Here is a 15157-nt window from a genome sequence, read left to right as displayed (position 1 = left end):
CAGTTTATCCGTGTTGGGAGTCATTTTCATAACCAGTTCACAAGCTGTTTCCCATTTTCACTGTACCTTTGTTCAGCTATGGTTAAAACTCATTGTACATACTCCCTAAAAAGGATGCAAAAAATATTATTCCTTGAGCAGAACAGCTAAATACTTTCCCAGTGCTGGACAATAGCTTGCAACCACAGTCTTTTCTTAATGTACCAAGAAACAAAGACTAAGATGAGTAGAAAGGGTAAAATGTTTCCATATGACTGAAGTAGGAGGTTCTCCACTAATACCAAAAATGAAGTCTGGACAAACTGTGTGTCCCTTTATATAAGCTTTGTAGAAGCATAATGTTTGTTTTATCAAAAAATAACCTTATTTCTTTTCTAGTCCTCTAAGACAAATCATTTTTGTCCAATATTTTTTAAACTGAGGGAAAACAATGTGACAAACATTATTGTCAAATGGCTCCCACATAACTTCGAAATGCTGAGAGACAGATCTTTTAGTATTATACCAGTGAATTGGACACACGACATTGTTCAGATACAAATATATCTGCTCCGGTACAGATAGTGTGCTGTTCCCAAGAGAAAGCTGTAGTAAGGATCTAGCAAGTATTTTACTGCATCTGTCTAGAAACTGTATAATACCTGGAGGATGTGGCCAAAGCAATGAGCAAGGCTTGAAGAATCCCTCTGATGAAGACAATAGGATTCTTCTTGGTGATAAAGAAATACATCATTGGCAGAATAAACAACCCATGCACCACCAGGCCGCAAACCACTGTAATGGCATAGAAACCCAGTTTCTTCCCAATGGCTGAAGGGTCATCCATTTCTAAGATTTTACCAGCAATTAGGAACACAATTCCAAATGGAAAATACCTGAGCAAAAGGAAAGACAGTCATTATTAGGAGATAGCTCACTTCCATCCAACAGTGTGAGTGGGGAAATCCTTCCCATAGCAGTGCAATAACAGCAGCCTGTCTGGAAGCAGCACATCTGGGTTCCATTGTTTTAGCAGACTAAGCCCCTCTCTTGCACACTTGAGTGTGCCTGAAGCACTGGGATAAGCAGTCTTTTATGTGGGGTACTCCTCAGCACAGCTGAGGTTACGGTGCTGGTCAGGAATGGTTTCAAAATGTTTTGGTTCAGAAGGCAGCTCTGACTTTTTAGCTTCAGGCAGGTCATTTACTGTCATTTGCTGTTCAGTGCAGAGACAGCCATGCTAGCAGCCACGCTGCTTATCAGCACAAGTGCCTAGCCCTCTCTTGAGCAAACTGAAACCAGACTAATATTTCTAGTGGAGTAATGTTGTAAGGGATGGAAGTACCAGCCTGAGCATCTCATCATGCTTTTCCCGATGTGGGCTGGATGTATTATAATCCCTCTTGGCATGCCCAAGGATTGGCAGTGCCCCTAGTGTTTACAGCACACACTCAGTATACCATGTTTTGTTATTTGGGAGTAATATATAGGGTGCCTCTGTCAAAATGACAGTCCAAGCCACGAACAGGATGTGTTTGTGTGAATCTTTCCTCAAATGCTGAGGCCCCACAAAGCTAAGGATTGTTCACCCTCATTTATTTCCCTGAAAATAAGTATATGAGATTTCTGTGCATCCTCTTCTTTTGAAATTTTCTTACTCTCTTAAAAAATACTGATTTTCTTACTAAAACTGTTACTTACCAAACAGCAACTGCCACTATCTTCATGACAGATTCGTTTAAACATTGGCAAAAGCTGACCAAAGGAACACCACTGTTCCCCATTCTTCCCAACATTATACCTGCAAACAAAGGCATTCAGGTTCAATTTCTCAGGTGCCTTCACTCATAGCCCCAGTGCTTTCCCTCCCTGCTGTAATTCTAAGTGAACTACATGGGTGATAATGGGATGATTATAGATCTTCATGATGTAGAAACAGACGTATCTGAAAATCTCACCTTATACAAACACAACAAGAGCGTGGGGGAGTCAGGCCGCAGCCTTGTGCCCTGGCTCCATACAGGGTTCTCTCCCCTAGCTGGGTGGTTTTCCATTTGCAGTTCCCTGATAGTTTCCCTGTGGGAGGTACTTTTGTGCTGTAGATTTAGCCCCCTGGTAGCCTGTTTCCTTAACTGTCTTTCATAGGCCCCTGATAAGGATTTACGTGCTCTGAGCGATCCATGGAAGACAAACTAAAACCCATTTTTCTAGCAGTTTGTCTTGCTGCTGTGCGCTGCGTACAGCTGGGCAGCATCCATGAGACACTCCCTTGGCAAAGCCAGTATTTGAGGTTTGTTCTGGTAATGGGGAGTTAGTAGGGGGGTCTCCGTCTTGTTTTTAGTAGTTACCTGTCTACATAATAAAAATCAACCCTCATAAAGAAACATGCAAACATGGGAGGAGATAAGGAAATGCAAATTCATGTGAAGAAAACCCGAAGTAGTTGGTAGACTAACCAGCAAAGAAGAAAGCAAAGAAAACCCATTTACATGCATCCAGTGCTCAGAAAGGAAAAGGGTACGGCTCTAGGATGTGTCATCTAACCATATATTCTTCAGACAGTGTTAGTTTCCAATAATGCATGTAAATAGACATAATTATCCTATTTTATTAATTTTATGCCATTGTTCCGGAAAGGATTATAAGTGATCAAGTTAATTGCTCAAGGAATCACTTCAAAATCCAGCTGCATCAGGTGAGATTGCCTTTGGAAGGAGTTTAATGATGAAGCAGGGGGCTGTGAGTGGGGTGCGTACTGCCACTTGCTCTGGATATGGAGTGTTCTTGCTTTGAGCAGGAGCCCCAGTTTGCAAGCCAGGTCTTAGACACACCGCTTCCAGGGCAATCCCCTCCTGAGGCAGGGAGGGAGGCTTTCAGCTGTTTTATCCAGGGATTTCACAATAACAGTGCATTCAAGATGTGGGTTTGTAAGCTTGTTAATATTCATCTAAGCTCTACTTTTAGGTCCAAAAACAACACTCTTTTATTAAGCATGTTGCTCATCTTTGGTAATAGGACAATAAATATAGTTCAGCTCTTCTAGCCTGGTTGGTGGCAGTTTTCCAAGACCCTTGACTACTAATTCTGTTTAATACCAAAAAGTAGAAATGTCTTCTTTTTCATTTCACAGAAATAACTGAAATTTGCTCTTGAAAACACTGTCCTACCTAAGCATGTGGCTACTGGTGGAGACAGACAGGAGGAGAATGCAGGACTGGGGCTTTCTGTCTGCAGCTATGATATGCCAAGTCCCATTTCAGTGCAAACATTTTCCTTGTAATGAATAAATAATGTGTTCTTCAAGAAAAAAGATCAGATGTTTCAATGCTTAGCCACTGTCATAATCTTGAACAGAAATTCCTGCATACTGTGTGAGAAGAGGTAGTATAGTTAGTCATAGCTGAGCCCAGCATCAAGATTGAGCCAAGCATCAAGTGTGTTGACCTCACACTGTGCCTGTCAAATGTTGCCCATATTAATGCATGCCTGGCAATGAAGTCCAGTGATTCAATGCTCAGGTGTGAGAGATGTCTTGTAAAAATAGGTCCTGAAAGAAACAGGCCTGTGAGAAACAAAGACTGAGAAAAACAGCCTGAGAAAGAAATAAAGGATAGAAGGGGGAGTGGAGGCCCTCCGAGCTAAGGAATATCTCAAACACTTGCAAGTAATGAAACTAGTCCTGGGGTGGATAGTGTGGTGGTCAAAGCTGATAGGGCTGCCCCAATAACACAGGATGCAGCTGGAGGGGGGAGTCCCGTGGAGAAAGGACAGTTCTGCTCTGGTGCACCTGGTCAAATTTCAGGGGCCATCTGTCCAGTGGATGACCTTTGCTTCATTGTCCACGAAATGCATATTAAAGTTAATGCCCTGAATATGCTAACAAAGACTAACAAGATCATGCTAATTACATCATCCCATGAAACACCCAACCCCTTCCCATACATGGGATATGTAGGTATGTGGATCGACCTAGAGGACAGACCCAGGAAAAGTGTGTATAAATTGCGGGGGGGGCAAGCCTGGAGAGTGAAGTGAAGAGGATGGATGCATCCTTGAACCCTTGCTGGTGGGATCGACTCAGGAACCCAGACCAGTGATACCTATTTCTCTATTCTCTCCATCTCTCTCCATTCCTTTTTGCCCTTCTCTTTCATTACCATTAAGGCAAGGCATACTGTATTGCTTGCCACAACTCGTTATATACTTAGCCAGTTGCCATGTATCCAATTAGTACATTGTGGAAAGTTAATAAATGTCAGTTCTTTGAGACTCGTCTCACTGTTGTCCTCTCCGTTGGAGATTTATGAATCTAAGTCACTTGTCTCCCTAGTCTGAGTGGGACGTGACAACAGGACTTATTCCTGGACTGAAATTACTAAATAATTCACCTCCTGCTTCAGGCAGAGTTAGCTTGAGTCTAAATTCTTGTCCCTTTGTGCTATTCTTATGCTGTTCAAGGGGTGGTGGTGGTGGGGTGGTGGTGTTGCTGCAGAAAGCTAAAGACAGTGATAAATGCTTGGCTGCATCCTTTGTTCAAAATGACAGTCTGAAATAGTCACTGATAGGTGACAAATTTTTGAGGGTTTAGTGTCTCAGGTTTGTTTGTGGCAGGCAGATGCAGCACGAAAGCTGCTGGCAGTACCAGCACTATGTCAGCCAGGACATACAGAAACCAGCTCTCAGCTTCAATCTCTTGAGCCTCAGGCCAGCAAGATTTAGGGGCATTGTAAAAGTAATACATTGAGTTCTGGGAGGACAATGATCTTCTGTGCTCAGAGGTATAAAATTGCCCTTGATTGTAATTAATTCATTCATATCCAATACTTTTTGACTGGAATAGCGTTTGCTGTGCCATTGTACTTTGCAAATTGACAATAAAATACTGCAAACTGGGGGACAGCCAGTTTCCAGCAGTGTTGCATATGGAATACCACCCACTAGAGAAATAGAGACAAATCTGCTAATTCCAGACTTGATTTTTGATCCCTTATGCTGGTATGAACCATAATATAATAAATACAGTTAAAGATGTTTTATGGAACTGCTGACCAGAGTATCTTCCAAGAATAAATTTAGATAAGGAAAATTTGATCAGCATTTTCTTGTAAAAATCATCAGAACTTTATGATTAACTAGGGCATGTTTGTTTAAATTCCCTCTTCCAAATCAACAAACATGATATAACACACACTGCACCAGCGACTTCCTCCAGCAAGTGAAACTGAATAAATTAGTCAGATAGAAGCTCTTAGAGATCACTGTGCTAAGCTACTAGATGGTGTATAACTATCAATCAGCACTGCATGATGGCAAAAATAAAATCAAAAAGTTTAAATCAAAGAGAAGATCCACAGATTTAAAACTGATAAAACAATATACTTTTGTAGCTCACTTATTCGAGATACCACGTGAGGCTTATTATCTGAGTTGGGTTCTTAGATAAATGAGTTATATTCTACACTAATAATGTGGTAAACTGTGACTAAGAATGGATAAGAACAAAGCACAGGGCAGGTTCCAGGGCTAAAGTAATTTTCTAGCTGGTAGGTGAAACTTCAGCAAAGATGTTGGCCTAGGAGCAGGTTTTTCTTGGACTGCCAGCTGCAGGGGTGAAACACCCAGCCATAAGAGCAGGGGGTGTCTCAGCCTGATGCTCCCCCTAACCAAGAGCAGTGCAGGAAGCTCTTCGTTCCTGTAATACAATACCTGGAGCTCTGGGCATTAAAAGTGTACTAGCTTCTTGGTCTTTGGAAAGAAAGTCTGCTACAGACTTGTTTATTTCAGAATATCTTGAAACTTTCTCTGGGACTTCTGTTACTGGCCAGAGAGGGAAACAGAATATTGGCAGAGGGGCTGTGGGTCTGACCTGGTATAGTAATTCCTACCTCCTCTGAGCACACTGTATTAGTGTTTCTTACAGTCAGGAAAAAACAGTTCATAAATAAAGGCTCAAAATAATCCAGAATATATGAAAACAAAAAGAATGTAAGTGCATGCACAGAAAAGAACAGTAGGGAACAAGTGTCATCAAGGATTTTGTAAGATTTATCCTCAAAAGCTTGGGAGAACAGCTCTGTAACCGTGTTGTCTTTTTCCCCACAAAGTTTAGATAGAAGCAATTAAAAAAGGTGACTCAGAAACCCAAACAACCCAATCCCTATCTTTTTCTCTTAAATGGGTACTTGGATTATTACAAAACAAACATGTCTGAAACCTACCCATTGTGGCAGAGAATATCACAATCCCGAGCACATTCATGCCATCACTAGTGCCTGGTTCTGATTTGTAAATAACTTCAGGTGGGGGAGTGATATCCAATTCAAAATTCTGGACATTGGATCCATTCTCATCCTGGACTCCGTATACTATAATGCGACGAGTGGTGCTTTCAGATGATGCTTTGTTAGATTTAATGATGGGAATAGTCTTGGTGCGATACTGAAAGAAAACAAAATAGTTTTTATTACAATATCCCAGCAGGAATTACTATTTTTATGAGACCTCCTAAGTGCTCTGTTTCAACAAGGCTGCATGTTAAAGGGACAAGCATGAAAAGAAGAATGACAGCTCCTGTCCCAGTGCTGTTCGTGTCTGTAAAAACAGTTGAGTTTTGGGGGAAAGCATTAGAAAATCAGAGTTTGCTATGGAATCATAGAATAGTGTGGGTTGGAAGGGACCTTTAAAGGTCATCTAGTACAATCCCTATAAAAATATATATATATATGTATATACGTATACAATCAGAGCCTTGTGCAGATCTGTCTCTCCTGACAGAGCTATTTTCCTGTAAGACATAATCCAAATGACTCCCTAGAGTTTCTGAGTGCCCTTCTCTTTGCCTCACCAGAGGTAAGGTTCCCATGACATATTCCCCCAAGTAAAATAAGTATAGCCATGCCTCTTGCTCACTCAGAACTTTTAGATGAGGTTTTCTGGCCAAATTCCAATCTGAGTAATTAGATTCTTCCTAAATACATTATTTTCTTGCTTTAATTGGACATGACATTCTGTTCATAGAATCATTTAGGTTGGACAAAACCTTTAAGATCAAGTCCAGCCATAAACTTAACACTACCAAGTAGGCCACTAAACCATGTCCCTAAGTGTCACATCTACATGACTTTTATATGCCTCCAGGGATAGTCACTCCACTGCTTCCCTGGGCAGCCTGTTCCAATGATTGATAACCCTTTTGGTGAAGAAATTTTTCGTAAAATCCAATCTAAACCTCCCCTGGTGCAACTTGAGACCATTTCCCCTTGTCCTATTGCTTGTTACCTGGGAGAAGAGAGCAGCGCTCACCTCGCTACAGTCTCCTTTCAGGTAGTTGTCGAGAGCGGTAAGGTCTCCCATGAGCATCCTTTTCTCTAGGCTAAACAATCCCAGTTCCCTCAGACACTCCTGATAGTACTTGTGCTCTAGACCCTTCACCATCTTCATTGTCTTCTTTGGACATGCTCCAGCATTTCAATGTCTTTCTTGTAGTGAGGGGCCCAAAACTGAACACAGTATTCGATGAGGCCTCACCAGTGCTGAATACAGGAGGACAATCACTTTCCTAGTCCTGCTGGCCACACTATTTCTGATAGAAGCCAGGATGCTAATGGCCTTCCTGGCCACCTGGGCACACTGCCAGCTCATATTCAGCTGGCTGTTGATCAAATAGGATCATAGAATCATTTGGGTTGTAAAAGATCTTTAAGATCATCAGCCATCATTCTTCCCTTCCATGGTGTTTCTGTGTGCTCTTCAAGAGATTTCCAGCTACTCTGTGACTGCAGTCCTGTGTTAAGAGAAACCATGCTCTAGGCATACTGGCATAAATTTTTCTGCTTTCCTACAGCACCATTATCAAGGTCCTCAAAGGTCTGGCTTCAGGTGGAGGTGGAGCTGACATAGGTGTTCATGTCTAATCTCTAGTCACACTGTGGTTTTTATGCTTGTTTGTCTTGCCTTCAGATACCAAGGCTGCTGAGGCTAATGGAAAGGGGCTCATTAATTCCTAAATGCTAAAGGCACTAACAGTATCTGAAGTCTGTATCTGGATTCTGTTTTATGAAGACACATGTTTTATGTGATCCTGGCTCATCTCTTTCGTCAGTGGTAAGACATATAGCAACTTACCTGCTTGAATGTGGCCTCAACAAGATTGGCTGGAAACATGTTCCTAAAAATGAACAAATAAAAGAATAATTTCTATGGAACTGAAAATAAATTCTGTTTACTGTGTCTTGGGTCTCCCACGATAAGTCAGTTATTTACCCTTCTAGAGTGTAAGGGCTGGACTGGTGCAGAAGACTGCCTCTCTCCCACTCATGCCATACAGCTGTACCTGACTGAGCAAGGCTCAACAGAGAGACAGTTCCTCAGAATTATTTTTTGGGATTTGCTTCTAAATACCAGGAGCTCTAGTTTCAGTTACTGGCTCTGCCACAGTCTCCATGTTGTAACTGGGGCAATGTAATTGCTATCATTCCCTTCCCCATCTGCTAAGTGGGGAGAATAATATTCCTTTACGCCATATTTTGTCTTTCCAACTTTGATAATGAGCTGTTCAAGACACAGTCAGTGTTCAGGAGTGTATTCCTGAGACCCCTGGGTGCTGTAATCTATGGTGGGACTTCCAAGTACTCCTGTGAAATGACTCATTAACTGTAGTACCTCCTGATACACTTTCAACACTAAAATTACAAATGATGTAGACTTTACAGTGTTGTAAAGAATCAAGATTAGAGCTGCACAGTCTCTGCTAAACTTTATTTTAATAGATCTCTGAGGCTTCAGAACAAAGAGACTGAAGTGAGGCCAGCAGCTTCTTCTTTGCTCGTAACTGAGCTATGGAGGAAGACAGTGAACAAACACGATGAGATTTGCAGTGAGATCGACAGATTTTTAATTCCAGAAGTGACTCTTGTAATCTTTTCTGGCTTTCTGTGTACCCCAGTCTGTAACATTCACCCAATAATATCTGGAGTTAATTTATAACTTCTGTTTGAGATAGAGTACTACTTTGCAGAAACACATTCCATCCTAATTTGAAATGGAGAGCACACCCTCTACAGGCTTCAAAGAGGAATCATAGCATAGTTGGGCAAAAAAGCTAAAAAGTCATATATTTCTGTACAGCATTCGGGAATCGGTATTTGTGTGATGATTTCCATAGCATCATTTTCAGAACTGATTTATTTTGAGCCCAAAGCTTCTGAACCTAGAAGCAGAAGACAGTGACAGCATGTGATCCAATTATATGCTTTCATATACATAACTTATGCAAGGCAAAACTCCTGAATTCTCTAACCAAGAGACTTTTTATTCAAAGTCCAGCTCAAGCTCCAGGACAGGCCAACACTTAAGTATATGTGAAAAGCCCATTCCCACTCCAAGGAGGATTGCTATATATATATGAAGTTAAATGCATACTGGACTGCGACATTTTCCAGACCTGCTTTCCTCTTGCAGCAGCAGCATGTGCCTGCTGCTAATGGAGTTGAAGCAAGAGCATGCATGCTGTGCAGCACTGGCTTATAAAAACCAATTTTATTGCTATTTTAAGTGATCATAATGTGACATTATGGTCACACTTAAAATTATGAGGTAGAATCTGTTCCAGTAGCATCAGGCATTGAGAGCAATTGCTACAAAGAGATAATTAATTATCCTTTTCAGGGTAAAGCAGAGGGAGAATTTTAATTCAAGGGTAGTAGTACTGTCTAATGATTGAAGCAGAAGTTTGAAAATTAGGGGGTTTTGTTGGCCTGCTGTGTGAGAACAGACAAGACACATAAAGGCATCACTGGTCATTTTGGTAAGACTGTTGCTTTAGCACAAACTAGTGTTACGCAGACAAGTTACTACCAGGCAAGATAGGAGGTTGATGTGCAGCAGTTCAGTTACTCTTCTTTAACTGTTTACCCACCCCTTGCAGTCTGATCAGCTACATGGCATTCCTGCAGGGTAAGAGCATACACTAGCTGTGCTCTACACTGCAACAGCTCCTTCCATTTTACCAGTCCTGCTTAAGAACCCCAGGTATGATGATGGCTGTGAGCTTACAGTCACATGATAGAAGAGGACAGCAGTTTTGGCCATATAGAATTATAAAACAGAATGGTTTGGGTTGGAAGGGACATGTAAAGGTCATCTAGTCCATCTTTCCATGTAAGGAAATTATCATGTTAGCAATGCAGTCTCTTTGTACACACTTTCATTTAATTGGAATTATTTAGCTTAAGACATTGTGTAGTGATGTTGTTAGTGATGAATACTCACTACATCACTGTAAGTGGTTTATGTCTGAGTTCTGTGCTGCCATCAACAGAGCTTTCACCCTGGTAACAACAGTGCAAAGCATCAGGTTATCTCTGCAAATCATCCATAAAGCTGCTCATTCTCTGGTTCGAATGTCGAATCTGTAGCCAAAGCAAGACAGAGACAACAGCCAGCTGTGCATCACTTTCCTATCAGATGCAGACACAACCTCCTGCCTGAGCCTGGGGGCTTAGTTGACACGGGGGACTAACTGAGAACAGCTGGATGGAGCTGGACCTGGGAAGATGGAGAGGATGTTTATAGGAGGGGGAAACACTGGAGAGAAAATATGGTTACTGCCTTACTGTGCCTCATAAGGGAATTCTGCTTTCCAGTTGTTACAAGCTTCATTACAATTAAATCATCTTTGTTTTGTGATTTGAGATGATCAGATGAAAGGTGCTACAGGAGAGCACAAGTGTTAGTGTGATAATTGTGCTCTGACCTGCTCTGTGAATGTGAAATATTCTGAAAGCAGCAAATTGCACTGAGGATTCCTGCACAGCTCTCAGTATGAATGTCACGTATGAGCTGCAGCTTTACAAAGAAATTGGAATTTAATTGCTGATGATTTACACTTTCTCCCATAGTTTTATAGTCCTAATTAGTAGAATTAAGAACAATTAAGACTGCTCGAGAAAGGAAATATCATATGGTTAGTAGCTAGATTAAATGTGAGATAAATTTGTAGAGGATTAAAGCATTTTGTTTCTTTATCATTCTTTATCCTGCAGGAATTACAACTGCCCACTTAATACTGGATGTTGGAATTCTCCCAATATTTTTTAATATATTTTGCACTGTGATCCAGTCTTTGAGACTAGCTTTACCAAAGTTACACAATTTATCTAGTGAAGGTCTGACCTGAATGTGTTTGCCAGAGCCTCGGCTTATTTTTTATTTTAAGCTGGTTTACTTGGATTGAAAAAATCTAGTATTAGCCAAAATTTAGTTTTGTTAATTAAAAACATTCAAGAGAGCAATTGGTGGATGAGAATTCTAATGGACTAAAACAAATAATGAGAGGAAAGTATCAAACTGTCACCTAGAGCTGGGAGATGTTGGTTCAGTCAGGCCTCTTCAGAAACACTTGAAAAATTCTTGATTTAGGAGTATGTTTTGCTGCATGTTGATATTTCCAGCCATGAGCTGGATGTTTGGCAGGGATCTTCTGGGGATGTTTCAGAACAAGAGACAAAACAAGACACTGAAGTGAGGCTGGTAGTGGAGGATTTGACTTTTTACCTTGGAACTGAGGTGAGGAGGGCTGGCAGGGATCCTCACAACTGCCAGCCAGGCTGGCTGCCTCGGGGCAGCCCTCCTGTGGGTCTCTGGCCCGCCAGACCTGAGCACTGGGGAATGCTAGCTGGGGTGGGAGCTTCAGTTTGGCACAAAATCCAGACACATTTGCCCAAACATATTACAAAATTAATGGCAGAGTGTGGGCGCCAGTCGATCTCTGCCCACCCATATTCCAGGCGTCCAACCTGCAATCAGATTGGCCTCTGCAGATCTCTACTAGCTTTACTGCAATTCTGGACAAGATAAAGATTTATCCACATGCATATGGTATCAGGATCATAAAGTGAGGCTGTCTTTCTACCCCAGAACAGGCACTATGTTTGTCACTGACATGGAATTAAAGACACTCTTGGTACTCCCAAAGAATTCAAGCTGAGCTACTCATTGCTGTCGTCACCTATAAATGCTGTTGTGTTTATTCAATTAAGAAAGCCAAGTAGATTAAATACTTCTAAATTTCCAGTGTTACTTTCAGATACTGGACACAAAATAATAAATAGCACAGGAAACTTAATGTGATCTGGATTCATTACTACAAGCAACGTTGTCTCTAACCTCAGTGGTACAATTCAGCATTCCTAGAATAAATAATTCATATAATATTAGGGAATTCAGTATAGTGAATAGCAGTGAGTGAGGCTGGTGTAGAACACAGATAAATTTAGGTCTAAGACAAGGAATGATTGTAAAACAGAAACTGAGACATATGGTTTCTGGTTACATAAAAAATTAAGAGCTAAATACTGTCTGACCTGAGGAAGAACACTTCCCAGAGCATCTTTTGCTTCAGGAATTCTGCCAGACAGAGAAGGAGCATTCAACACAGGCTAAAAGAATGAATGTGCATAAACTTCAATATCAGCTTTGTGAACCTTCTACAGACAGTGAGCCACAGCTGGCACAGCATGCTTGGCCTGTATTTGCTGTGACAGCAGTATATATGCACAAGTGACCTGCTAAACACCTTCTTGGACTACACCCTGCTGTGATTGATGCACAGGCTGGTTCATTCTACTACAAATTTTGGAGTCCTTCCCTAATTCTGTATGGGATAAGAGGATTCAGATATAAGGAAGTATCGAGTTAGAAATGTGTATGTATGACTAAGGCAATATGTGTTCTGTAATTTGGTAGCCATGGAATTTGAGGAAAATCATGAAGGTATCAAGTGTAGACAGCACATGGTCTAAGAAGCAGCTCTGAGGGTTCAGCTTCCCATCACATTGTAGGACTACTTAGCACCTTACCACTGCCAAAAGTGGGAGGTCCTCTTTTGTTCTCCAGCAATCAAGCTACTAATTAACACTATTCACTCGTTTTTGCTACCCTAGTTTTCCACTGAATTGTGTTAGGAAGACATTTTTCAGCTCAGGCCATGCCTTGGTGCTGCCCCCAGAACATGGGATCCCTCTCACTCTCTTCAGAAAGTTGCTGACTCCGAGAACTACAGTAGTGATACAATATCAGCACTGTTAAACTGTTTTACTGCTCATGCTGTTAGCTGAATTCTGCACAGAACATTAGCCTACAGCTACTGGGATAGCCAGGTTGATGGCTCCTAGATAACTTCTATTAGAAATGATAGGCCAAATTCTGTTTGCAGTTATACTACTGAGTATCTGAAATACTCATTCTGAGTCTTGACTACAACATCTGTTAACTCCAAGCATTCAGATTTTGCAGATTTTTTAAATAAGTTAGTCCAGCTGCTCTAGTGTAAGAGCAGCCACAGGTACAGCGGATGTTGTTCCTTTGACTCAGAACACACATACCCTCTGGGACACTCTGCTCTGCAGCAGCAATCTGGTTTTGCTCTCAGACTTTGATGTTATCAGTACCTAATCCCTGCCCCACCAGACAGTCTTTGGCTGCAGTCTCCCATGCTGTGGAATTAAAGCCACCAGACTGGGTTTTTGCTACATACGTGTCGTCATAATATTTTATTGGCCTATATTTGCACTGGGTATAAACCAGCTGTGGACATTCTGCTCTCAAATTTGAACTATCATAGCTGAGCTTCTAAGAACATTGTTTTAAGATTGAGTATTTGACAGTATTCTAATACTTCAGTGTTTGAGATCTTACCCTACCACTCCATACAGCAAGGCTACAGAGAGAGTAAAAATGGAGTCCGAGTACCTTGACGTGACAGCTGTAAAGTTTCCAGGTTTGCAGCTGCACAAAAGAATGAACAGCACTGTAGTTCCTATTTACTATAGGCTGAGGTCCTTCTCAGTGGCATTACCTTAATCTCAGAAATGTGTTTGCTTTTGCTGTCCTCTGCATGATTTTACATCATCTGTATAGACTCCTGACTGCAGTTAGTGTACCACATGAACCACAAGTCCTGTCCTTAGTCATATGGGTGTACATCTGAAATACTTTCCTGCTGCTGTCAGTGGGTTCCATCACTCCTGAAATCAGGGGCAAAATTTAACTTAGCAAGACTGAACAAATGACCTATCTCAGGGCCCATGGGAAGATGCATCTTGCACATTAGTAGTCACTTCCAGTGCATCATCTCATTTCTTAGTATCAATCTTACTACCTTCTGCTAAAAGGACCAAAGAAGGCTTTTGCAGAATTAATGAGGCATTTAAATTATTGTGATTAAAGAAACTAATAGAATGCAAAAATCACTAACCGGGTCTAAGCCATTTTGTCTTGCTTGTCTTTTTTGCAGATCAGAGCAGAACTCATGTTGTGGAATCATTTTGCCAAACACGTGGGCTTTTTATCTGTTCTGAAGATGACACTGTTTCATGGCATTTCAGTTCCAGTAAGAGATCTGAAGGGTGAACCTCCTTATCCTGCTTCTTCTGAAAGAAAAGATCTTGACACAGCCCCAGCAGGGCTATGGCTTTCTGAGAAAATCATTCTTTGGAGTGGAAGCCCAAGTACATCACATCTTTAGGAATCTTGAAAAGGATGAATCATATCAAAGGTAACATGATAGGCTTAAAGCATTTCCACTATGGTTCCAGTCAGACAAAAAGTTATTTCATAAAAAGTGTATGTTTACACTGGAAGATGTCCAGGCCAACTGTCAGGAGTTCAACTTCAGGGTTGAAGCTTTCCTAATGCAGCTTTAGCTTCTGGCCCCCATGCACCTCCCATTCTGTGACTAAGGCCTCCTGACCAGACAGCAGAAACTGCTTCATCGACCATCTCCCCAGAGCTGTTTTCATCATGGAATTATCTTTTTTCCATGCTGGTTTACTATTGTGCCATATAGGAACCACACATTTAGGGGCTTCAGAGTCCTTTGTAAATACCTGATGTTCAGGATTCTGTGCAGATTAAACTGCTTAAAAATTAACCAGAAGTGAATATGTGGTCACATACAGTGCAGAACAGCACTGGCACCAGCCTGGTTCTGTGAGATAAAAGAAAAAGGGCAATCTGAGATGAGTAAAAGGTAGTAGTTTGCCATAGGAGACAGGTAAGTATTTCTATCATAGTACACAGTGGCTTTTGGCAAAAGATACATGATTGTGGGGCAAAGTTATTAAAAAAGTTCTTTCCCAGTTCAAACCCTGGATCATTTAATGCATTCATATATCTTATT

General features: G+C 41.3%; 1 protein-coding gene across 3 annotated transcripts in view; it reads right to left on the bottom strand.

The window, feature by feature from the left end:
• The window catches only part of SLC1A7 (solute carrier family 1 member 7), a 56512-nt gene that overhangs the window by 19128 nt on the left and 22227 nt on the right, over window positions 1–15157 (bottom strand). For all 3 annotated transcript variants that reach the window (XM_026854486.1, XM_026854485.1, XM_026854484.1), the window contains exons 4-7: window positions 8104–8146; window positions 6198–6417; window positions 1681–1780; window positions 642–875 (exon numbers count right to left, since the gene is read on the bottom strand). In XM_026854486.1, coding sequence (XP_026710287.1) covers window positions 642–875; window positions 1681–1780; window positions 6198–6417; window positions 8104–8146 — 597 coding nt within the window. The remainder of the gene's footprint in view (window positions 1–641; window positions 876–1680; window positions 1781–6197; window positions 6418–8103; window positions 8147–15157) is intronic.

Source organism: Athene cunicularia (genome assembly GCF_003259725.1).
Source record: "Athene cunicularia isolate RWA chromosome 8 unlocalized genomic scaffold, athCun1 chr8_part1, whole genome shotgun sequence".
Classification (NCBI taxonomy): domain Eukaryota; kingdom Metazoa; phylum Chordata; class Aves; order Strigiformes; family Strigidae; genus Athene; species Athene cunicularia.
The sequence above is the reverse complement of the archived record's forward strand: the minus strand, read 5'-3'. Positions and strand labels throughout refer to the sequence as shown.